Consider the following 27,054-nt stretch of genomic DNA (forward strand, 5'->3'; position numbering starts at 1 on the left):
TTGTAGATAAACACCGGTGTCGGTGTTGACACCGGTACACCGACTGAAACACCGGTGGTCATCAACACCTAACACCGGTGTTCAATTCTCAACACCGAACAGGTCTACCTAGCTTCTAGCCACTCTATCTCGGTTAATTTTGATTTGAGCTTGAGAACAAAAAATGTAGAGACCATTTCGGAGTCTTTCAGAAGTGAAGTTTGAGAGTTTTTTCAGAAGTCTTCAGAGACCATTTTTATGTTTACGCTCTACAACTTTTGAAGTTTCTTTTTCTAGTCCTTACCGTTTATCCAAAATTTGGATAAAATAATTTCATTTATTTATTTCACCCCTTCTCGGGTTGAATTTAAAGAAATCTTTCGCAATTCGTTTTCAGATCTTTCAAAGTAACTTATATCAAAAATTCAAGTTTTTACCAAAACTCCGTATTTGAAGGCCTATTTTCTTGGACTATTAAGCTGAATATTGATAAAACTAAAATCATGTGCATTCCCCCGGAAAATTACAACAACAAATTTGTAGTTTGGCGCTACCACACTATTTGGAGATAACACATGACTTTGCTAAATAATTATTTTATTGTTGGACTTTTTGTTAAATCAATAATAATGATTAAAAAATGTTTATTGAGAACTTTGTGGCGAACTCCGTATATTTTACAATATTTTCCAATTATAACCAATTAGAGAATATTTTCTCTTTCAAATTTGATCCTATATTCAAACTTCGACACAGAACATTTTTATGCCATATCTACTGATAAGATGAGAAAATTTATAATATATTTTTAACGGAATTGTTTATTTTCAAACTTGGTCTATGTATTTATGGCTGTTTGCGTATCAAATTAAGCCGCTATTATCTAGTGTTAACGATTTCGTATTGCTAATATGTGTCAACACACGACTTTATTATATTTTACGATTATCACCTGATTATTCTTAAATGTTGTTTTTCAAAGTGTTACCTTATAAAGGTAGTTGTAAAGCAAAATGGTAAGAGCGTGGCTATTGTCCGAAGAAAAAATTTTAGTGCCTAAGTTTATCAGTTTAGAAGAATTATATAAAACTAGCGGAATTGAATATTATCAGGTAACTTAAAATAAAAATATTATTTGTTATTGTTTTGGATATTTGCAAAAGTCACATGAGTTCAGTCACATATTACATATTTTACTAAGAGAACTTAAAAATTACTTTAAAAGTACTTAGATATTGTATAAAAGTTGTTTTGTAGATCGATATTAACAATTACGAAAATGATCCTTTGCTAAAGAACTTAATAGAACAACGGGACAATCATAATATAAATAAAGTAGAAGGTTTAGACGATACGGATTTGATAAATCATAATACCGAACACTTTCACGAACACGATGAATTTCGCCTTGTGATCCATGGATCTGGATATTTTGACGTTCGAGATAAATACGACGAATGGATTAGAATCGAAATGATTCCAGGAGATTTAATTGTTATTCCGGGAGGATGTTACCATCGGTTTGTGGTGGAAGGCAAAGTGGTATGTATATTTTTGAACTTATAACATACTCTATTCTATATCAGGGTCCGACAATAGTGCGTTGGGCATCTGTAGGCCCTAGAATAAAAAACTAGGGAATTTTGAAGTGCAAACCTAAAGTATTACATACTAGTATGATTTTCGGGAAAATATTTTAACTTCTATAGGGTGTATTATTGCATTTTTGGCTTCCTTTCAGATCACCTTACATAATCCTAAGATATGAGTAAATAGGTTTCGATAGTTTTAGAAATATTAATAAATAAATAAAAAAATATATTTTTCAGCCTTTCTTAAAAAAAAAAATTAAAAATAGAGATAAAGAGCTTCCCTGAAATTATAAACATATTAGGTATTTACTTTAGATGGTCTGTACTTAACTTTGCTATGAATATATGATTACAGTTGAGGGTTGGAACCTTTGGTGTTACACAGCAAAATAAAACACTAAATCACCACAATACACCAAAACACTTTTACTTTTACACTGAACGCGCATTTCGCTAACCATGTTAACATCATCAGCAGATGATTATAAACTAGTTTAATAAAATAATAATAAAACAAAAATAAAAATAAAATAAAATAAAAATAAAATAGTTTATAATCATCTGCTGATGATGCTAACATGGTTAGCGAAACGCGCGTTCAGTGTAAAGTAAAAGTGTTTTGTATTGTGGTGGTTTAGTGTTTTATTTTGCTATGAATATATGGTAATCGTAAATCATACAGGGTGTTCTACGCCAGATTTTCTAAAATATAAAATAATTTTTTTAATGGATTTTTATTATACAGGGTGGTCCGAATTGTATTCCGGAAACTTCGGCAGCATATTCTGCAGATAAAAATATGTAAAAAAGTTCGTATAAATGTATGTCCTAAAATGCTTAGTTTCAAAGATACAGGGTGCCGAAGTTTCATTTTTATTTCACTTTTTTCTAAATATTTTGTGAAGTAACATCAATATTTGGATGAAAATTGTTGTCTGGGAATTTTTTGACATGAGATATTTGATTTTGATGTCAATATGACTCCTACTTGTAGAGGGCGCCACCTACACGTATTTTAACTGTTTTGAAGAGTAATAACTTTTCGTCCGTACCTGTATAAAACTACTGAGTGAAAAAATATACATTTCCGTGATTTTTTACGTAAAAAATGTCTCTTGGTAAAAATCGCTACGAGCAACCGTTCTCAAGTTATTTAGAACGGGAACAGTCAATACAAGTCATTATTGACAAAAAATAAACATGTTAAGTAGATAGTTACTTGACTAAAATGAAAAATTTGGGAACTTTTTATTTTTTTAAATTAAACATAATTTTTTTTGAAAAAATAATGATAAAACAGTTTCTGTTGAACTTTTGGCACAAAAACATTGCAAATTTATGATTTCAGTCGAATAACTATTTAGTTAACATGTTTAATTTATGTCAATGATGACAGGTATTGATAAATTCGATTCCAAATATCTCGAAAACTATTACTCGTAGCGATTTTTACCAAGAAACTTTTTTTACGTAAAAAACGTTCCAAAAGTATATTTTTTACTCAGTAGTTTTATACAGGTACGGACGAGAAGTTATTACTCTTCAAACCAGTTAAAAAATATGTAGGTAGCGCCCTCTACAAGTAGGAGTCCTACTAACATCAAAATCAAATTTCTCATATGAAAAAAATTCTAGGCACCAATTTTCTTATAATGTTATTATCAATACCTGTTATCATTGACATAAATTAAACATGTTGACTAAATAGTTATTAGATTCAAATCATAAATTTGAAATGTTTTTGTGCCAAATGTTCAACAGAAATTGTTTTATTATCAAAATTTCCCAAATGTACTAGGTATTTCAGTGAAATAACTATCTACTCAACGTGTTTAGTTTTCGCCAATATATTTACTATTTCCATTCTAAATATCTTAAGAACGGTTGCTCGTAGCGATTTTTACAAAGAGATATTTTTTACGTGGAAAATCACAAAGATGTATATTTTTTCGCTACGTAGTTTTATACAGGTACGGACAAAAAGTTATTACGCTACAAAACAGTTAAAACACACGTAGGTAGCCCTCTACTAGTAGGAGTCATATTGACATCAAAATTAAATTTCTCATGTCAAAAAACTCCCAGACATCAATTTTCATCCAAATATTGACGTTATTTCAGAAATTATTTCGAAAAAATCGAAATAAAAATGAAACTTCAACACCCTGTATCTCTGAAACTAAGCATTTACATTTATACGAACTTTTTTACTTATTTTTATCTGCAGAATATACTGCCGAAGTTTCCGGAATACAGTTCGGACCACCCTGTATAGATGGAGAATTAAAAAATGGACATTTTTTGTATGTAAGGTATTTCAATATTATTAACGGTTTCGCAGATATTCGCAGTTTTATATTTCATATGGCATTTTTCACAGTAAATTTTTATCAAAGCCACTGAATGTTTTCTCTCGTATTTTACCGTTGAAAAAGCCATATGAAATAATACTGCGTGCATCTGCAAAACTATTAAAATTTTTGAAATACTTTAAATAAAAAAAAATAATTTTTTAACTCTCCATCTAATGAAAAAATAATAATATAATAATAATAGCTCCAGTATATAGCGTTTAACGCCTTGGGAGTGGCAAGGTACAGCTTGCTATACTAGAGCCGTTCGGTATACAAGGAAGGTAATGTGGCTAGCACTACGCTTCAACCGCCTATTATTACCTCAGGATTGTGAATTCCAAGTACTCATTTAAGGCTGAGTCGACCTAGGTACCCAAACTATTTTTATTTTAATAAAAATAGTCGGCTGATGAAATGCCGTGTGTGGGAATCGAACCCACACCTTGAGATTGGTAGACGAGAGCCTGTACCTCTACGCCACCGGGCACCTAAAAAAAATATATACAGGGTACTATTTAAAAAAGAAAGAAAGACTATTTTATATTTTAGAAAGTTCGGCGTAGAATTTTAAACATCCTGTATGATTTAAGATTATGATATTTATAGCAAAGTGTAGACCATCTAAAGCAAATATAGTTTTGATTTCAGGACAGTTCTTGTATTTTTTATAATTTTTTTAAGAAAGGCTGGAAAACCATATATTTTTTATTTATTTATTAATATCTGAAACTATCGAAATATATTTACTCATATTTTGGGATTATGTAAAGAGATTTCAAGAGAAGCCAAAAATGCAATAATATACAGGGTGTTCCATTTAAAAAAGATCATCTCGATACACTCGCCACACTTTCATGACCCACCTATAAAAGCGTAGCTAAAATATTTTCCTGAAATAGATCCTCCTACATACTTTAGGTTTGCACTTAAACAAAATTCTCAAGTTTTATCTCTCTAGGAGATACAGATGCCTGACACACTATTGCCGGACCCTGTATAGAAAGAAACTTTTAAAAATGCATTCTTCATAAAAATACTTGCTTAATTTTTAAATTCCGTTTGTACCTTGTCAAAATTCCCACACCGTTTTAGGGAAAAATACAAAAATATGAAAATATAGTTAAAGCAAAGTTCGAAAAATCAAACCGCGTTTCTATGGTACGACTATTATTAATTTTAACCTCTGATTTTAACCAACGGCAAATATTTTGCTATTTTAAAATGTTAAGCAAGCGCAAAATTTATAATCACTTTTTCCGTAACACTGAACTAAATAAATTTTATGCTTTTTTCACATATTAAAATACCAAAAAATATGACTTTACAAAAATGAATAATAACATCTGTTATAAAGAACGAAAATTTAAAAATTATATTACCATAGAAACGCCTCCATTGCCTCCAATTAACCGATCTTCTATCCAAGTTTTCGAGACCCCAGTAATCTAAATACGATACTGTCTTCAATATTGTCTTCAAAAGAAAAAATATTTTATTTGCTTCTAATAATGAGTGCAGATCGCAGAACTTTTTGAAGCGTAAAGTGTTTGTTTACAGCTTTATCAAGAGGATTGGTGTTCATGGAGTTTTCTCAGTCAAAAATGAATAGATATATTAAATAAATTATGATTTATATTAATTTTACCTGCCAAAAATTGGAGCACATTAGAAAATGTTCGACTTCATTATTTAGAAGAATAAAAATATATCTTTTTATATACAGCGTTTTTCAAAAAACATGTGCCATCTCTCGTGGGAAATTACTTACGTAAAAATAAGATTTATTTTTCATATCAACATAGGTCCGATTCTGCTTTTCCGATATAATTTTCTTCCAAGTACTTTTAGTGATTCGATTGAAGTTTTGAGAGTAAAAGTTACTATAAGTGCTACGTATTTTTATGCTAAAAAAGTGTCGATAAATTCATCAGGGACGTGCATATGGGTTATCACTGGAACATTTAAAAAAAAACATGTGCGCCACATGTTTTCTTTTGAAATCAAAATTGAGTAGACCGTTTAATGCCAATTGAAAGTTATCTCTTAAAATTTTGTCGAATTCGGCCTCCTTGATGAGATAAACGTAATTTTATAGATCAGAAATCACAAAATTTAAATAAAAATAAAATTAACAAATTACATATTTTACCTCATTTATTATTAAATATTATTACTATTAGTTATTATTACTATTTGTCCAACCTACAGATCAATTTTAAATGAAAAATAATGGTATACAGATAATTACAAAAAAAACTAATTTTAAAAAGTTTTAACATCCTGTAACTCTAAAACTATGCATTTCCATACCCATGTTTATAGAAACTTTTTTTCATATTTTTTGATGAGGAATCAATGAGTACTTATTTAAAAGTATCGCAAGTTAATTATATTCATTTTTATTAAAGGTTGTTTTTAGACTTGGGGTCAATGCAAATTAATAAAATTGCGTTTATCTCATCAAGGAGGCCGAAGTCGACAAAATATCGAAAGACAACTTTTAATCTTCATTAAACTGCTTACACTATTTCGCTAACAAGAGAAAAAAAGTCAGTGGCGTACATGCTTTTTTTAGAAAAATATTCCAGTAATAACCCATATGCACGTCCCTGGTGAATATGTCGACACTTTTTTAGCTTTAAAATATGTCGCATTTATAGAACTTTTACCAGAGTAAGTAAATTTTACCTTCAAAATTTTATTCGAAATGCTAAAAATACTTGGAAGAAAATTACAATAAATCAATAAAATATTAAGACATTAACACCCTGTAGCTACGAAGTAAAGCAGAATCGGGCCTATGTTGATATGAAAAATAAATCTTATTTTTACGTGAGGAATCTCCCCACGAGAGATGGCACATGTTTTTTGAAACACCCTGTATATGAAGGGTCCAGAGGAAAAACTTGATAAGCGCCAATTTCTTAATTTTAGGATTTTACAATATTATAGTAGGTCTAACTGGGCCCTACAAAATGTATACACGTTGCAGGGTAATAAGTTGCTAAATCCGGAGTAATAAAGTTAATAATCCTAGTAAAAATATAGAATACACGGAAAGAACCAGATAACCACCAGCCGTCCAGTATTCTCCTGTAAAATTAGTAAAATGGCGCTTAATAATATTAATAAAAATGTCTTTATTTCCAAAAAATGAAGATAACAATACAACTGTATGTATAATTTATATACAGGGTGTCCCACTTAAGACGGATACAAGCCAATATCTTGATTGTTTGTTGAGCTATCTTTTTCATTTTTAGCAGGAGGCTGTATGGCTATAAGACGTACATTTTACCCAGGGTAAGAAATGCGATACCTCATAGACGTACGTTTTAATGGGGTTTGATATTTTTCGAGTCAAGAGTAAACTACCCTTAGGACAGTATTTATTTCAAATCTGATAAATTATATTAAATCCTCCTTAACTATTGGTTATTTGATAATAAACCAGTTGTTTATCCAGTGGCATCGTAAGTAATTAAAAAAATAATAATAAAAATAAAAATGTCTTATTTTAACAACACACCCTGTATCAATATTTATCAAAATTAGAACTTAAGTATCTTGGGTAAGGAGTATTCAATATAATTTATCTGATTTGAAATAAATACTGTCCTAACCCATACAGCCACGGTACGTACTATGTACGAACCTGGTAGGTAATGTTGGGACGAACGTCAGGTCCCTGGTACGTACAAGTACGTACAGGTACGTACTATGTACGTACTAGGGACGTACATTTTCCAACGCTTTGTACGTCCCCGGTACGTTCCTGGGATGTGGTAAAGTACGTACTACGTACGTCGCATATACGTACATTCCAGGTACGTACATTTAATGTTTTGTTCCAGACCAAAACTGGATGTAAAATGATCGAAAGTACGTACAATGTACGTACCATGGACGTACATTTTTCAACGCTTTGTACGTCCTCGGTACGTTTAGCCCATGGTACAAAGAATACAAGGTATGATATTGCGCAGGTTGGTCGCTACGTCACAGCCCATATAACACAACACAATCCTATAGATATCTTGAGGATATCCACCAAGGATATAGTAAATATCTTAGGGATATCCAAAAACCAGAGGAGGATGTTTATGGGATATCCAAGTGGGACAAAAATAGTCATCTTCAAGACATCCCTAGGCAAGCCTTTTACGATTATTTGGAATATTTCTAGGATAATACAAGGATGATGTTGGGAGCATTATAGAATATTTTTAGGACATTATATGAGGACTGTTATTTGACAATACTTACTTCATCCTTAGTTTATAGTAAAACGATTTAGTTTTATTTAGTCACATTTTGATGTTATTCATTTATTAACATATATGATATTTTTATTAACAGCTCGAAAATATACCTACATAAATATGTCAATGAATTTTGCGTCAAAATTTATAAGTTTATTTGTATGAGTTAAGAGCTTTCAATTTATACTGTACCATCGAAAAAAAACGGCGTTCAATTGGCTTGAAAATTACGATCGATGACATTCCCCATATAATTTTACGTACAAAATAACAGCTATCTTCATTTCCAAGCCACCTCTGACGCCGTTTTTTTTCGATCGTATGGTATTATACCAGATTATACTACCCTTTATGGAGTCTAGCAGTTTATGTCTAGCAGCAACAGTTTACATCAAAGTTAGCACACAGGATACAGGTATAATTTCTAACACCACACATTTCAGAAACTCACAATTTAAACCCAAAAATAGGATTTCTTTTTGAATAGACCAAACACGAAAATGGGTTTAGGGATAAAGAACAACCGATTTTCAATAAGTTTTCACCTATAATTTTGTCACAAATTCTTCATTATGAGACCCTGAGTTGTTCGTCGTTTTTCGACATTAGTTGAGGTTAGGATAGAATTTCTGCTAGAACAAGGCTAGAACTATGAGTATAACAAAAACTAAGTCAAACTCAACCAGTTTTGTTACTTTCAGTCATTTTTAAGCCCATCCAATATCGACAAACGACCGAATTCACCTCGAATTTCACTAAATCAAAGAACGGAATAATACACGATGCAAAAACCATCAAAAATAAACAACTGTCGAGATGGATTGTGGGAAATTTTTTGCGCGGGCGTTTTAAATTCTCTGTATTACTGGGAGTGGCCAAGCGCATAAATATCCAGATTATCCAGAAGATACCAACAGGATATTTTGTTCCCTTGACATAATATATATCTATCTGTATGGTTTATTGTATTTTATGTAATATAAAAAGTAGTACATTATTTATTTTTCCTAAATATCTAGACGATATAGTTAGGATATTTTATTATCATGAGCATGTTTGGATATCTCAGCTGGATGTACATTAGATATACGACAGAGATATCCATAAGATATTCTATTCTGAGACATCTACAGGATTTCAGGATGTCTGGAGGATATCCTATAGATGTCTTTATAAGATGATCTTATAATGGGACATTCCGACATTCTATGAATATCCTGCGGATATTGTGTGTTATATGGGAGGTGATAACAGGCGCTATTGGTCAGCACGCTCCGCGCGCCACTTCAAATCGTCAAGATATTGTTATAAACCTGTTTTTTTGTTTATATACCGTCATTGAATTATCGCTAAGCAAGTTACTGTGGAGTAGTGCGTAAGGAGTCGGGCTAGGAAGCGAGAGACCCGAGTTCGAATCTCGGCCGGGACATAATTTTTTATTTATTTTTTTAAATACTGTTGTATTCTATAGTTTATTTTTGTAGTATAAAAAAAAGAACTATTTATTCCGTTATTTTTTAATCTCCGTTATTAATATAAATTGATTGTTAGTACAATTAAATTTTTTGTACAATTACCTCATTTAATATAAAATAATATTCTACTTTTTGAAATGTATCGGGCCCTAATTGTACCTAAAAGTAATATATTTTTAGTGATATACCATATTGTAAACTATTTAATATTTCAGTCACTTAAAAAGTTAATTTGCATTGAATAATTGCCTACCATTAAAGGAAATTTGAGCTATATAATCCTTGATGGGCATATTCTGGGTATGCAAATACTTCCTTTAAATTTTGGGTGTCGTTCAACCGATTTATTCTCAAAACCAGAAACATCTACATATAAAAAGAAGCACAGGTCACTAATTATAATAAACTTCACCCTTGGTATTACTTCCACTAATTATAATAAACTTCACCCTTAGAATTACTTCTATCACAATTACAATACGTTCATCTGCATTGGCATTTTCTACTTTTCGATGGGAAACAATAAACTTCCCAACATTTTTTAAATGATGTAACAATTCCTCTTGTGGTTACTTTTCCATAGATATCCTCAACTCTGTCCTCATGTGAATTCAGAGGCAATGAAAATGAAAATTATTTACCATAAACATCGCAAACTAAAAACTTAATAAACAATTTTATACCGAATATAGAAATAAATTTAGTATTCTTACCTATCGTCCAAATCCATGTTAATAGATAATTATTATTTTTAAATATATTTTTGGAACTGCTGGTTTTAGTAATTATTAAATTAAACGAACTAAAAAGTCTTAAAAATAAACAATTCTTAACCATAACCCCAAAAAATGCAGATTTCCTGTCAACTTTCTTTATTTTTTATTTATTCATTATTTTCCTGGTGACGTCACAGGTGGTATGCGCGAACTGAACGAAATTGGAGCCGCTATCGATCATACCTTGTATTCTTTGTACCATGCGTTTAGCCTTAGAGTGCGAACACAGTGCAAGCAGGTTTGCCGCTTACTGGCAGTCGGCGCAAATCTGGGTACCTATTGTTGAGATCGTTCACAGTTTTTGTGAACGATCTTTTTTGCGTATATGCATCACGTGTATTATTATATGGCTTTTTCGGAGATGCGAGAAGGGTTCGGAAGTAGTTAATTAAGAGGTATTAATTTACCTGATTAACTACGTGTAGTTTTTTCAAAAATTACGTCTTTTTCTGTTTATTAACTACATGAAAACTACGTTAATGAACTACGTATTGATATTATGATAAAAAAAACATCCTATAAATAAAAATGTTCATTTTTTAATTCTTCATCTAACAAAAAAATAATATACAGGGTGTTCCATTTGAAAAAAAAACAAAGAAAAATTATTTCATATTTTAGAAAGTTTGGCGTATAATATAAACATTCTGTATGATTTAAGATTACAATATTTATAGCAAAGTAAGTATAGACCATCTAAAGCAAATACCTAATAGGTATAGCTTTGATTTTCTTGTATTCATAATATTTTTTTAGCGAAGGTTGAAAAATATTTACCTATATTTTTTATTTATTTATTAATATCTCTGAAACTATCGAAATATATTTACCCATATCTTGGGATTATGTAAAATGATCTGAAAGGAAGCCAAAAATGCAATAATATACAGGGTGTTCCATTAAAAAAAATCATCCCGATCCACTCACTTTTCTGAGTTACCCTATATATAGAAGTTAAAATATTTTCCTAAAATACTTCCGCATACATACTACTTTAGGTTTACACTTAAACGAAATTCCCAAGTTTTTTTATTCTAGGAGCTACAGATGCCCGACGCACAATTGCCGGACCCTGTATATTTTTGAAAAAGTGGAATACAGGTTATTCAAAAATTGATGCAATCTACATAAGCAACCTATTCTTCTTGAAGAGATGCTTTTTATTCCTTAAAGGTTGTCCCAAATAGGTGTATTTTTCCACATTCAAACGTCGGCGCCGCACATAGGGTTATTTGGTCTATAAACCTGGCCAAAAGTTATATTTTTTATTTTTATTTTTTATCTTAACTGAATACAAATCTATAAATACTAAATGTAAACACGTTTATTAGCTTTTTTTAAGTCGTAAGTTGACTATCAAATAATATATTTCAGTTATAAGTGTGAATTATCTTGAGTGTATTCTGAATATTTCTAAGATTATAAAATAGTGGAATTGTTTGTAGTGCTTTTTTCGGAAATTGTTTATAATAACTTTCATGATGGATACAGAGCCAACTGGCAAGGTCTGTTTTATGCATATTTTTATTTTGAAACGTTTCCTTATTCTCTATTTCTTTATAATGTTTTATATTTAAAAAATCAGAGGCATTTTTATAAGGTGTAAGACTGTTCGGCAATATTCCGCATGGAAATTAGTATCCGTTCAATGCTTAAATTCTCCAGCTTTGGAATATGTACAAAAATCTTGCCAATATTTGCCACTGCCAAAAAAAAACATTGATTTAAATAGATTCTTAAAGGAAATAGTATTTACCCTGTAACACCCATCCTCGCTCAAATATCGTCTATAATATTCCAATTACTTTCGCATCCTCATCCAATTGCTTGGTTTTGCACAGAATTACCCTATTTGATCGGTGGAAAGGGTTTCAGAGTAGAGGAAAATAGATTGTGTAGGACAAACAAAATGGGATTCCATATTAGTACCCTCTCCTCTAATAATTAATACTAGCAAAAAAGCAAAAAAAAATCATAAACATAATTTTGGCCAACTCTTAGTTCTTAATACCCCTCTGTGCGCCGTCGGCGCGTGCAAAAGCAGAAATAAACAAAATTTCCGTTCCGGTAAAAGCGAGAACGCCGATGAACGCTGGTTGACGGCGCCTACCTGCTTTCACTGTCAACTGGACGATTTGAGAACACGCTTTAATTTTTCAAAGTTATAAGTGTGAGACGGCGCTGGTTACCGGTAAGCGGAAACCTGCCTCCACTATATTTGTACTTTGTACCCTAAAGCTTCAACTTATTATAACCTCACCTCAAACCTTTGATATTTAAAAGTTCATACATAGGAACATAGGTTACATAAACTACACCCTCTACATAAACAACATTAACTACATGTAATGTAGTTTTTAAGAGTAACATGTAGTTTTCCGAAGCCTGGATGCGAGCGATATTTGAAGATGCGAGTGGTCAAGAATAGGTACCCAGAGACGGCGCTGGTTGCCGGTTAGCAGAAACCTGCCTCCACTATGTTTGTACCCTTAGAGCCATACAGCCTCCTGCCAAAAATGAAAAATATCCCCCAACAAACAACCAAGATATTGGCTTATATCCATCTTAAGTGGGACACCCTGTATGTACTGAAATAGTACGAAAACACCGTATAAATTAAATAAGTACACCATCAGAAAAATAAATATAAATAATCAAAGACTAATTTTGGAGTGGAGCGAAATTTAGAAAGATAATGCCTTCTGCTCTTAATCCATTTATTGATAGAATCTTTATATAAATACCCTCACCTCACCAACAAATTTATTAATTTATATTATTTTTTACGTATAAGTTGGAGTCTGGAGAAAACTATTGTGTGAATTGTGACGATTTGTCACTTATGGTGCGTCCAGACCTGACGAGACGAGAGTGAGACGAGCGCGAGACATTCCAAATTTGCTAAGTGTGGACGGGTCTACAACACACGCCCACGGAGCCTCGTTGCTATCCGTCCCCTGTCGGTTTTTCGACGGCCGATCAAAGAGAGCTCGCGGCTTTGCTCGCGGCTTAGTCTGGACGTCTTTTTGGTAGGCTCTTTCGACTGCGAGATATTAGCTCTGATTTATGTATTTCGACTATTTAAATTTAAGTAATCTCAAATTTTTAAATCGTACACCGTATCACAGACCGTATGTATTATCATTTTTTCGGATAGAATTTACAAATTTTGCGTCACTGATAATAATTTTACCGTACCGAAATCTAACATTTCTTTAAACAAATTGAATTATTACAAAATCTATTAATTTTAGATATATAATATCATATGCAAAAAAGTTACCGAATTGTACGTAGAATCTAATAATAAAATAAAAAATAGGGTATTCCTATTAGAAAATATATGTTACATCCGCAAAAATTTTTTGAAGTAACCTGTATAGTCTACAGTAACGTTAAAATGCGGTTTTTAACCTTCCCAATAACTTTTCTATTTAACATTTTGTTCTAAAAAACGTAATATGTAAAAAAACGTCGCGTCGTGTCTCAAAACAAATGAAGGGAAAAAGGGGAAAACAGCCAAAAGGGAAAAAACCGACAATGAATAAAATACGAAAAACCAAATACCACGTTAAAGATACAAAGATTTATTATTGTATGTGTTATTATTTGGCCATCGCTTGTTATTTCAATTACAACTTAATATGTGTTTGGCTTCCTTTCACTATGATCCAACTCGCTTGTCTCGTGGCACACTTGCGTCAAATAATGGATAGAAAGTGTATCGTCCTCGTCTCGCTCTTTCTCGCTCTTATCTTGCTCTCGTCTCGCGCTCCGCTCGTCAGGACTGGAGGCACCATGTAAGTCCGTTAACTTTTCTAGAATTTTTTTGTCGCAATAAATAAACTAATTAACCGATAAATTGATAATATTCATAAAGATAAGGGTTTGGTTGTAGAATTAAAAACAATATTAATGAAACACTTTTACCCCCCATGTATAATATTATAAGTTTATATAAATAAAAAGAATGACAGTTCACAATTTATTATTTAATTGACAATCGCAATAAATATAAAGATATTTTAGTTTTTCATATCTAATAGTAACTTCTGATTTTTTGATAACGAGAAATAAATACTGTTATTTTAAGGATTTAGATGCAATAAAAGAAACAATTAATAAATTAATATCATCTTAGACTATTAATGTTCATTGCATACAATAAAAGCGCTTATAAGAATTTACTTGCATGTTTTGCAAGTTTTAATTTGTGCATCAGAGTTATGTACTTGTTACTTGCGCACTTGTGGATAATTTGTAATATACTTTTTCAATACATTATAAGCATATTATTTAAAAATGATATTTAGCACTTCTATTTACATTAAAATATTTATTTGGTATAAATTTTAGCAGTCAGCTGTATTGACGCTAACGCTGTCTGCGATTTTTAACACGAAAAAAGCACATGATCTGTTGTAAATTATTTACTTGTAATAGCGTAATTATTATTTGAACTGCAACTTTTAATTGAGAAATTCCTTTCAGTTTTTTTATCTTTACAAGCAAGGCGTTTTCTTTCATGAGCTTTTCTATGACTGAAAAGCCCGATACGTGATGTTATCTGTCTACGGCACTCCGGACATTCAAAAATGTTATTGCTTTGTTGCCTCTTTACTTTTTGATTGTCGCTGTTAACTGAGTTTACAATTCTTCTCCACACTGCTAGTTTTGCTTTTGTGCTCAGTCATGATTGTAGAAACCCCTGTCTTTTAATTTCCAGAATGCTCTTGAGGCACTGCTAATCCTGTGCTGAATTTCAGAGTCGATATTGGCCTTTTCCGAAATCGAACTGCCGAGATAATTGAATTCCGCTACATATTCTAATAGTTCTTCTTAGATTTTTATAGCATTGTTGTGATCTCCCCGGGGAGTGCACATGATTTTGGTTTTGTCGATGTTTAGCTTAAGGGTCAAAACCTCGTATGCCCAGGTATATGTGTTCAACATGTCTTGCAATTGCTGTAATGTATTTGCAACTAGAGCGTATTCAGCGTATTGAAGTTCTGTGATGAATTTTGTACGTGTTTTTGTCTTGAGTCTTTTTATGTTGAACAGACATCCATGAGTTGGTTCCAGTTGATCCATGATGTGAAACTCTTGACTTGTTGTTCTAATGGAGGCTTTTACACACTGTAAGAAATTTGTTGGGTACTTTACTTCGAACTTTTTCGTAATTGCCCAAAGTGCATCTCTGTGCACAGAGTCGAAGGCTTTTGTTAGGTCGATGAATGCAACATAAAGTTTAGGATACACTCACACGGACGACTTTACAGCGACTTTTGAAATACAAAAATGTGGTCGTCTCTGGAGAGTAACGATTTTAAATGGAAATCCAGTGAAGCGCTCACACGGGCGACAAACTGGAGTCGGTTTCGGCGACTGTCGCCGTGCGTGGTCGATACCGTCCACAAAATTGTCGCCCGCCCGTAGTGAATCCAACTCACACGGACGTTTTTCTGACGACGGCGACGCGACAACCACAATAAAACTGAACCAGATGATGAATGATGACCAGACCGACTTTTATTATAGTAAATTATATTATAGTATCTTATCTATATGATACCGACTCCAGTCATAGTTTGCATTACCTCTGTTGCCTGCGTATTGAACGCTTCTTCTTAAAAAATGGATGAAGATTTCGACACGGAACTCTTTATAGAAGAAATCCGCCTTCTTCCTTGCATTTGGGCTATACAAAAGACACATACAGCAATAGAATTGAAAAATCCAAGGCATGGGAGACATTGTGCACCAAATTTTATAACAATTTTGAAGATAAAGAAAAAAAAGAGAAAAACGAGTGTGGTTGGTGTGTTTTATTTAATAGTTTTATTCAGTTACAATAATTCAGATTTAGCATTATTATTCAAATTACAATTTCTAATAGCTTAGGTATAGTTAAGTTCAAAAAAATACAGGGTGATTTTTAAACACTCGGGTAACGGGACTTAGGTCAAGGCAATACCACTAAATTTTTATTGCAGCCCTAAAATAAATTGTTTATACGTTTATAAAATATTTTGATGTAAACAGCGCGTCGTTAACGGTTTGTATTGCAATTTTTATATATCTTCAATCAAAGTAATCAAAGTAATTAAAGAATTTTTCATCATACATTCTTAACACCGCATAAAGTTTTTGGAACTGGCTTTCATTCTTATGTTCTATTATTGGATGAACCCAATAAATTCTTTTCCTGTGGTTTCGCCTTCTTTTTCGAAGCAAAAGCTACAACAGTGCTTCTTCTTCACAATTCATTTTTGACTGAATCAAAAATTTAGTTGTGGTCCGGGTGTCGTCCATCAACTCACACGGGCGACTTCTCGACGACATTTTTGTCGCGCAGTTGTGGTTGTAACGTCGTCGATAGCTGCGACAGCTTAAACACCGTTTTGTCGTTGGAAAGTGGTCCGTGTGAGCGTAGCCTTTAAGCAACGCTCACACGGACAGAATTTCGCTTGACTGCTGTTCTTTTTTATATTTTCTTGTAGTTGGCGGAGGGAGAAAATGGAATCGATGGGGCCGCGGTTGGTGCGAAAACCCGTTTGCGATTCTGGGAGGATTTTTTCTATATGTGGGTGCAGGCGGTTTGACACAATTTTTGAAAGAAATTTTCCTCCGATAGCCAGTAGTGAAATTCCCCGGTAGTTTCCGCAGTCTGATACACTTCCTTTGTTCTTAAATATATTCACTATATTCTTGTTGTAAAAGTCCTGAGGTACCTCTCCGCTTTCCCATATGGCATCGAAGAGAGTCTTAAGATGACCAATAAGTTCTTTACTTGCACACTTATAGATTTCCACCGGAATCGCGTGAGGTATTGTGTTGGGTGCTTCTATACTGGGATTGTTTTCTTGGTTAAGGATATGGCTGTAATGCTCTTTCCAGCGGTTTCTTATTTGCTTTTCCTCTTTTAGAAGTTCGGCATTTTGTGTCATAATTGCGCATCTTGACTTCTTAGTACCGTATACTTCTTTTACAGCCTCGAAAACTTTACGTTAGTCGTGATGCGTGGCATACTCTTGAATCTGATTAGCTTTTTGCGACCATCAGTTATCCTTTATTTGGCGTAGGTTTCTTCGAAGCGTGTTGTTGGCTGCTTTAAAGTTGTCTGCTAGTCTTGGATTGTGTGGATTTGCAGTGACTGCTTGATGTGCTCTATGCTTTTCATCCAACAAACCTTGCATATGCCGTTGATTTTCGTTAAACCAGTCTGGTTGTTTCTTTTTGTTGGATTTTCGCAGTACTGTTTCGGTGGTTTTATGAATCGTATCTCTTAGTTGTGCCCAGCCTTGTTCAGCGTCCACGATTGAGATTGAAGTTATCGGTGGAAGTGATTCTTTGATGGCTTCCCGGAGGGCGTCGGCGCTATTGTTGTTCTCTAGATCCTGTATGTTCAATCTGGTTATGTAGTTTTGCTTTTTACAGTGTGGGTGTTTGGGTTTTAACTGGATTTTCATTTTTGAAATTAAAAGTCGGTGGTCAGTGTCACATTAGGCATCTACTCTGACTTTTGTGAGACTGACATCTTTTAGATGCGTCCTACGAACGATTACATGGTCCAATTGATGCCAGTGCAGTGGCCTGATCTGGGATGTTTTAGTTAGGTACTAGACTAAAGTTATAATAACGCAAAGGGGAAGAACTGTCAAAAAACTATATTTTCATGTTTTTTTTAAATTTTCTCTAACACGGTACCGAAATTTGAAAAGGTATAAACGGGATTAATCATTTTAGAACAAGCAAAAATATTTATGAAGAATTCATTTTTCTCAAAATGTCAATAATAAAAAGTTTCTCCTTTTGTAAACACAATCCGGGGACATATTGTAAATGCAAAATAGCATACTCTTTCATAAAATAAATACGTCTTATCGATTAGATGAATTCACTCACCGTCTTATTTTCCAAGATCAAAAAATTACAAAAACTAACTTTATATTAAATAAACGGTGCAAAATCAACAAATGACTAGAATGGATAGTAGTAGAATGCAATAGGAAGGAGAGAGCGCAACACTAGTCAAAAGAGCTAAAATGCCCGAGCATAAAAAATAACTTAATGCGTACCCAAGTAGCATTTTTGGATACATTTTAGGTAATATTTCTAATAATTCTGTTTCTTGATACAAAATGGAAACGGTATGCCACAAATAGGAATAGCATTTTCGAAACCAATATATTTTATATGGCTTTATTACATGTGTTTCTAATGTGGTGGCACTAGCCCTTTTCTGAAATGTTTCGATGCGAAATCGAAACATTTAGAGGAAATGTTTCGAAACATTTTCTGCCATTAGTGTCCAACATGTTCCCGTTTTTAGCAGTTTGTATTTCTAAACGCGAAGAAACAAAATACCAAACAAAAGTAGTCTATGTCTTTGTGTGGACCTAACCTAACCAGTAAATTCTGCTGCCTGGTTAGAATTCGCTTTTCTACTACGATATGGAGTCGGACACAAATCATCTACGTTATATCATATTTGTGTCTAAAAAGAGAGAAACTCGTGTTTCGAAAATGACTCTACAATAAATGGAAACTTTGTTTCCAAAATGTGTGGGCGTTCTAACAGTATGCCTTCTGACAGCCCGCCACAGATTAGTTTACTCCACGGCAGGAAAGTAGCAACCCTCAATGGTCGTCCAGCTGATGTCTGTCAATCGAGGAAGAGAAAAAAGAAGTCTGTGGATATATTCGACCTTCAACACACACATTTTCGCGCTAAAAAACCGAAATCTCATATTTTGTAATAGTGATTTAGTTTGTAACTACTTATCGAGTTAATTAAATAACTTAATTATTTAGTGTGCCTAATTTACAACCTGTAAAGGCCACATTGGTGATCGTGTAGCTCGCCGCAGTTCGCGTGTGTACAGACTCGTTAGTTTCAAAGTTTCAAGTGTCCAATTCGAACGTACATCACCTGCATCATGCACAACTCTGACTCTAATGGAACGGATTGGGCCTCCGCCTCAAACAGTGATAATTCGGCCCCAGCAACACTAGAACAATCCCAGACACAACAATCCATCGATGAAGTGAACGAGGTAAGGAATATCCGACTGCCTCCTTTCTGGAAAGCGAATCCCAACCTTTGGTTTGCACAAGTGGACGCTCAATTCGCAACTTTCCGCCTCAGATCTGATCAGCTCAAATATTTCCATGTAATTTCTGTCTTGGACATCGATACCCTCCAACATGTATCAGATCTAATTGCTAATCCTCCGGAAAACAACAAATATGAATCGCTTAAAACGACCCTCATTGATCGATGCAGCGACTCTCAAGAGCGACAAATCAAAAAGCTACTCAGCGAAATTGAGTTAAATGACAAGAAACCATCACAATTACTCAGGGAAATGCGAGTTTTGGCCAAAAATTTCGTCAGTGACACCATTCTACAAACTTTATGGCTACAAAGACTTCCTACCAATATCCAAGTAGTCCTGTCAGCGTCAGCAGGGCTAGATCTGACGAAAATGTCTGAAATAGCCGACAAAGTCATCGAAGTCACATCAAATTCTCCAGCTTTCATCGCTGAGGTATCCAGTAAGCCCAAACAAAATCTATGTGGATGTGAAGGTCAAATTTCCCAGCTATCACAGCAAGTGTCTGAAATGTCAGAAAAGCTCGATAACCTACTCAGAAATCGTAGCAGATCTCGACTTAGGAGTTCAAGCAGAGGAACAGCTCTTACTGACAACAAGGAGTATTGTTTCTACCACAACCAATTTGGAAACAAGGCAAAAAAGTGCAACACACCCTGCAGCTTCAACCAACCAAAAAACTAGACGCACCGTTGGAGATAGAGGGGCAGCCAACACAGGTGTAACAAAGCAATACCGCCTCTTCATCAAGGACAAAGCAACTGGAGCCAACTTTCTAGTGGACACTGGCGCCGACATCAGCGTTCTTCCTAAAAGTTTTGGTAAGAACAACACTATCAATATTGATTTTCCATTACATGCTGCAAATGGCTCAATTATAGAAACTTTTGGGTACAAAATTCTTACTTTAAACTTCGGCCTAAGACGCCCAATTACCTGGAAATTCATCATTGCCAATGTTCCACGTCCTATCATTGGAGCAGACCTTCTAGCTTATTTTGGCCTTGTCGTGGACCTCAAAAATCGAAAAATTTCTGATTCCATAACAAATCTTCATGTTCCTGGACGTTTTCTACCCTGCTCTGAACCTGCAGTCACCATAGTGTCAAAAACATCAAAATTTCACCTTTTACTTCAAAAGTTTCCGGAAATTACAATCCCTCAATAGTCTCCACAGTCAAGTCAGGATCAGTTTTCCACCATATTGTTACCAACGGACCTCCGGTGGCAGATCGGCCCAGAAGATTACCACCTGAGAAATTCAAAATTGCGAAGGCAGAGTTTGCATACATGATGTCGCAAGGCATTTGTCGACCCTCAGACAGCCCTTGGGCTAGTCCCTTACATCTTGTGCCCAAAAAGACAGGTGAATGGCGTGTTTGCGGAGATTATCGCCGCCTCAACTCAAAAACCATTCCAGACAGCTATCCAATTGCCCACATTGAAGACTTTTCATACAAACTTCATGGAAAACAATTTTTTTCGACCCTTGATCTGGCCAGAGCATATCATCAGATACCCGTAGCTGAAGAAGATATCCAAAAAACAGCTGTCATCACCCCCTTTGGACTGTTTGAATTTCCTGTAATGACTTTTGGTCTTAGAAATGCAGCACAACATTTCAGAGGTTTATTGATCACATACTTAGAGATTTTGACTTTTGCTACAGTTACATCGACGACGTCCTTATTGCCTCGGACAACGAACAGCAGCACCTTCACCATCTTGGCCTGATTTTCAAGAGATTTCAAGATTATGGACTCAAAATTAATCCTTCGAAATGCACTTTTGGAATGTCACAAGTACAGTACTTGGGTTACGAAATTTCGTCACAGGGAACCAAGCCTCTTCAGTCCAAAATTGAAGCAATCAAGTCCTACAAAAAACCTCAGACAGTTGTCGAACTAAGAAGATTTTTGGGCATGGTCAATTTTTATCGAAGGTTCATCAAAAACGCGGCACGGAATCAAGCACTTCTAAATGAGTATCTTCATGACAGCAAGAAGAACGACAAGACTCCAATTGCATGGACTCTTGAATCAGACGAAGCATTTTATAGTTGCATCAACGACATCAGTAACGCAGCACTGTTGGCACATCCCAAAGAGAATGCTGCACTCATACTAACTTGTGATGCTTCTGATCTTGCCATTGGTTCCACACTAGAGCAAATGATTGATGGTCATCAGTATCCTCTTGGATTTTTCTCTAAGAAACTTTCGCCTACTGAGAAGAACTACTCTACATATGACAGGGAACTTCTTGCCATCTACGAATCAATCAAGCATTTCCGTCACATGTTGGAAGGCAGGATTTTTGTCATCAGAACTGATCATCGTCCCCTCACTCACGCTTTCAATCAGAAGCCTCAAAAAGCATCACCACGCCAAATTCGACAATTGGACTTCATTTCTCAGTTCAGTACCAACATTCAGTACATACCAGGTGAACAGAATGTTGCTGCTGATGCTCTTTCCCGTTTAGATACAATCACCATGCCAATTTCTGTGTCAACTGAGGAAATTGCTGAGCAACAGAAAGAGGATGAAGATCTACAGTCTCTTCTATCTGGAGACGTAACAACAGGACTGAATCTGCAAGCATTCTCCCTGGATTCAAACCAAACCATCATCTGTGACACTTCAACCAACACAATCAGGCCCTTCGTCCCGAAAAATTTAAGGAGAAGAGTTTTTGATATGGTCCATAAACTTTCTCATCCCAGTGCCCGTTCGTCAAAGCAGCAAATCAGAGGAAAATTCGTCTGGACCTCCATGCACAGAGATATTGTCTACTGGTGCAAAACATGCATACCTTGCCAAAAATCGAAGATCCATCGTCACAATAAACTAACACCTCTGAATTTTCCTTTGACTGACCAGAGATTTCAACACGTTCACATAGACATTGTTGGACCGCTTCCACCATCTCAAGGCTACCAATATTGTCTAACCATGATCGACAGGTTTTCTTGTTGGCCAGAAGCAGTTCCAATTAAAGACCAGACGGCTGACACCATCGCCAAGACGTTCTACTCAGTGTGGGTTTCACGATATGGTTCTCCCAAAATCGTCACTATCGATCAAGGCCGCCAGTTTGAAAGTACTCTCTTCAAGGCTTTAACAAACTTACTGGGAACCAAACGGATACGCACAACTGCTTATCACCCACAAGCTAATGGACTTGTTGAGCGCTGGCATCGCTCATTCAAGGCAGCCATTAAGTGTCATCAAACTGCTGACTGGGTAAATATCCTTCCAACAATTCTACTAGGCCTCAGAACCTGCTACAAAGAGGACCTCAAGGCTTCAGCTGCTGAATTCCTTTTCGGTTGCACCCTCCGACTTCCTGGAGAATATTTCTTCAATGAGGATATGCCTCCAGAACCAGACACTTTTCTACAACACTTCCGTGAGGAGATCAGGAAAATTCAGCCAGTTCCAGCAAGTCATCATGTCAAGAAGTCAGTCTTCATTCACAAAGACCTATTTACCTCCAGTCATGTCTTCATACGAGATGACTCTGTCCGGACTCCTCTTCAACCACCTTACAATGGCCCTTACCAAGTTTTGTCAAGGACCGACAGAAACTTTTCCATTCAAGTTGGAGACAAGCAACAGACAGTTTCGTTAGAGAGGCTTAAACCAGCTTTTCTGCTCAAGACAGAAGACGACCCCGCTCACGATCCAGGACCTCAACCGCCACTACGTACCTATATGGGACCCCGAGCTCGTAAGCAAGTTCAATTTTCCCTATGAACTTTATCCGGGGGGGAGTACTGTGGGCGTTCTAACAGTATGCCTTCTGACAGGCCGCCACAGATTAGTTTACTCCACGGCAGGAAAGTAGCAACCCTCAATGGTCGACCAGCTGATGTCTGTCAATCGAGGAAGAGAAAAAAGAAGTCTGTGGATATATTCGACCTTCGACACACGCATTTTCGCGCTAAAAAACCGAATTCTCATATTTTGTAATAGTGATTTAGTTTGTAACTACTTATCGAGTTAATTAAATAACTTAATTGTTTAGTGTGCCTAATTTCAACCTGTAAAGGCCACAAATGTTTCGATTTAGCGCCATCTGTGTGGAAATTTTGAAAGTGAGCGGAAGTATTCGAAACTATTCACCTGTCAACAACGCCAATCAATACTTCTGGTCAAAATAATTAAAACTAAAACATTTTTATTTAGTTATTATTTAATTAATTCCATTGTGAAAAAAACGTTTGCTGGTTACATTTTTCTTCGGTCTCCTGTTGGGTATGGGTAGTGGCTGTTATTACATTTATTCCTAAAACAAATCATCTTTGTAATCCGTATAATAAATAACTATAAAATCACATCAGAAAAATATTCTCACCATACCTATGTCCCTCCTTCTGCTTTTTAATTATAGTAGATACTATTAAAACTTGAAGAAAGCTTAAATGCAAAAACTGCAGAACAAAATCCAAACAATAAAGTAAGGTTATGTTTTCATATTTGTCAGAATATCAAACAAATTATGGGAAACTGTTAATGCACAAAACAGGTACGAAATCGGTAAACGTGGGCCACATCTGTTTCTTAAAGTTTCGAAAAATTTGGCACTAAGATCTTTCTTATTATAGCTTATGTAGCAAAACCATATTTGGTAAAATGTTTCGAAACAAAAAGCGATTTAGTACGAAACATAATATGTATCAAGAATGTGACGAAACTGTTTCGCGATGTTTCTCAGCAGAAATCTTGTTTGATTTTGTGTCTAAAAATGCTACTTGGGCTATATAGTTACCGACGCGCACGATTCCCCACTCCCAACATGTAATATTTTTTATTATTTCTTTTTAGGAAGAATATAAGGCTTAATTCTTAAGGACTATGGGTACAAAGCTTGCAACATTGGGACATCGAAAGAGATGATAGAAAACGGTAGAGGCTTATATCCAGGAATTACCAAATAAAGTGGCAGAGTGGACAGTATCAATTCGGATAAATTTTCATGAGAACTACTGGGAGAAAAACAATCTTTATCAAAAAGAACATACGCTTAAAGAAATTTCATAGAATCTTTAAACATGTAATGTGTATGACAAAAGTATGATTCGGCGTACTTGTAAAAAATGGTTAACGTGTTCTCATTAGTTGCTATTAGAAGGTCACTTGTGCCAGAAAGACAGACAGACAACCGATGTAGATAAATATGAGGTTGACGTAAAACAGATAAAAAGGATTTAAAAACACCAATAAATAATAATACACACACCGGAAAAGTCTAGGGATATCACAATTTTATCCAGCCATCGTCAGTAATTTTATTATTTGCATTTCTGATTTCTGATAATAAAATTAAAATAAACAAATAGTTTACAGGACGTATTGGAAATAAAAATGCGAAATTTACCGAATTTGTCACATTTACCTTGATTTTTATTGAACTCCAAAAAATACACCCATTTTTTTTTATTCTAAACTGTGAATTAAAAAAAATAGATAAAACCATTTTTACTTAATAAAGGGTATGGCGTCCTCTACTGTTCATTACAGCCCTACATCGTCTCTCCATGCTCCTGATCAGGTTGTCGATCTCTTCTTGAGGTACAGCCTGCCACGCTGTGTAGCATTTTTTATTTCCTTTAATAAAAATTGAATTTAAAAATCTATTTTTATTTAAATTTGTGGGCGTTCTAACAGTATGCCTTCTGACAGCCCGCCACAGATTAGTTTACTCCACGGCAGGAAAGTAGCAACCCTCAATGGTCGTCCAGCTGATGTCTGTCAATCGAGGAAGAGAAAAAAGAAGTCTGTGGATATATTCGACCTTCGACACACACATTTTCGCGCTAAAAAACCGAATTCTCATATTTTGTAATAGTGATTTAATTTGTAACTACTTATCGAGTTAATTAAATAACTTAATTATTTAGTGTGCCTAATTTACAACCTGTAAAGGCCACAAATGTTTCGATTTAGCGCCATCTGTGTGGAAATTTTGAAAGTGAGCGGAAGTATTCGAAACTATTCACCTGTCAACAACGCCAATCAATACTTCTGGTCAAAATAATTAAAACTAAAACATTTTTATTTAGTTATTATTTAATTAATTCCATTGTGAAAAAAAACGTTTGCTGGTTACATTTTTCTTCGGTCTCCTGTTGGGTATGGGTAGTGGCTGTTATTACATTTATTCCTAAAACAAATCATCTTTGTAATCCGTATAATAAATAACTATAAAATCACATCAGAAAAATATTCTCACCATACCTATGTCCCTCCTTCTGCTTTTTTAATTATAGTAGATACTATTAAAACTTGAAGAAAGCTTAAATGCAAAAACTGCAGAACAAAATCCAAACAATAAAGTAAGGTTATGTTTTCATATTTGTCAGAATATCAAACAAATTATGGAAACTGTTAATGCACAAAACGGGTACGAAATCGGTAAACGTGAGCCACATCTGTTTCTTAAAAGTTTCGAAAAATTTGTGGCACTAAGATCTTTCTTATTATAGCTTATGTAGCAAAACCATATTTTGGTAAAATGTTTCGAAACAAAAAGCGATTTATGTTACGAAACATAATATGTATCAAGAATGTGACGAAACTGTTTCGCGATGTTTCTCAGCAGAAATCTTGTTTCGATTTTGTGTCTAAAAATGCTACTTGGGCTATATGATTACCCGACGCGCACGATTCCCCCACTCTCCCCAACATGTAATATTTTTTTATTATTTCTTTTTAGGAAGAATATAAAGGCTTGAGATTCTTAAAGGACTATGGGTACAAAGCTTTCAATCGTCCCAATGACGAGTTAGAGTGCCGTAAAGCTTACATGAGAAGATTATATAATGGTGCATATGATGACATCAAACAATAATTTGATAGTATGTGATGATTTATATAGGGCTAGCATACTACATGTAATATTCCTAATAATTCATGCAAAATAATTAATTTACATTCTAGATGCTAGAAGTGTGCATTCAAAAACTTGTAATCAAACTTAGTTATAAAAACTGGGCAGATTTTTGGTTATACAGAAATAGTGCATATTACATAGTACTATATTTCATAAATAAAAGCATAATAAGCACTTATGTTATTATCTAAAATATAATATATATTATGTAACATATTATATACTAATATTAAATTTATTAAATGTTAACTTTGACATTCTTTTTTTTTTCACCAGACCAATATAGTTCAGATTATTTTTATTAAGAGTGATAGTGACATACAGTGGAAGATCTACACTTTTATAGGGAGGAGGGCCAAATTCGCAGAAAATATGATTTTTTGGACGATTTTATAAACTTTCAAAAACGACTCGCCCCAGAAACAACATTATAGGCTGATCCAAGGGGGAGGAGGGGGGGCAGGCTCACCCATAGGGCCACCACAGGTGACATAATATGTAAATCTGTTAGGTACTATTATGTTGTTTACTCGTTCATTGTAGGTATTAAGCTACTTATATTTTTACTTGTATAATTACAATAATGTTACGGATTCTGTATGT

General features: G+C 34.4%; 1 protein-coding gene across 2 annotated transcripts; it reads left to right on the forward strand.

The window, feature by feature from the left end:
- Positions 1–827: 827 nt before the first annotated feature.
- On the forward strand, positions 828–26,648 carry LOC115877011 (1,2-dihydroxy-3-keto-5-methylthiopentene dioxygenase-like). 2 transcript variants are annotated; one of them, XM_030893069.1, is made up of 4 exons: positions 828–1,091; positions 1,237–1,521; positions 26,275–26,416; positions 26,499–26,648. In XM_030893069.1, the coding sequence occupies exons 1-3, from the start codon at positions 993–995 to the stop codon at positions 26,407–26,409; spliced, it is 519 nt and encodes a 172-aa protein (XP_030748929.1). In that variant the 5' UTR covers positions 828–992; the 3' UTR covers positions 26,410–26,416; positions 26,499–26,648. The 2 variants fall into 2 exon arrangements, with proteins under 2 accessions (XP_030748929.1, XP_030748928.1); XM_030893068.1 differs by having other exon boundaries at positions 26,275–26,648.
- The last annotated feature ends 406 nt before the right edge of the window (positions 26,649–27,054 follow it).

The sequence above is a fragment of the Sitophilus oryzae genome, unplaced genomic scaffold (genome assembly GCF_002938485.1).
Source record: "Sitophilus oryzae breed Bouriz unplaced genomic scaffold, Soryzae_2.0 scaffold_1442_pilon_pilon, whole genome shotgun sequence".
Taxonomy (NCBI): domain Eukaryota; kingdom Metazoa; phylum Arthropoda; class Insecta; order Coleoptera; family Curculionidae; genus Sitophilus; species Sitophilus oryzae.

Coding starts and splice junctions, on each gene's coding strand:
- LOC115877011 (XM_030893068.1), top strand. CDS start 993: ATGGTAAGAGCGTGGCTATTGTCCGAAGAAAAAATTTTAGTGCCTAAG. Junction 1,092..1,236: donor GCGGAATTGAATATTATCAG/GTAACTTAAAAT, acceptor GTTGTTTTGTAG/ATCGATATTAACAATTACGA. Junction 1,522..26,274: donor TTGTGGTGGAAGGCAAAGTG/GTATGTATATTT, acceptor ATTTCTTTTTAG/GAAGAATATAAAGGCTTGAG.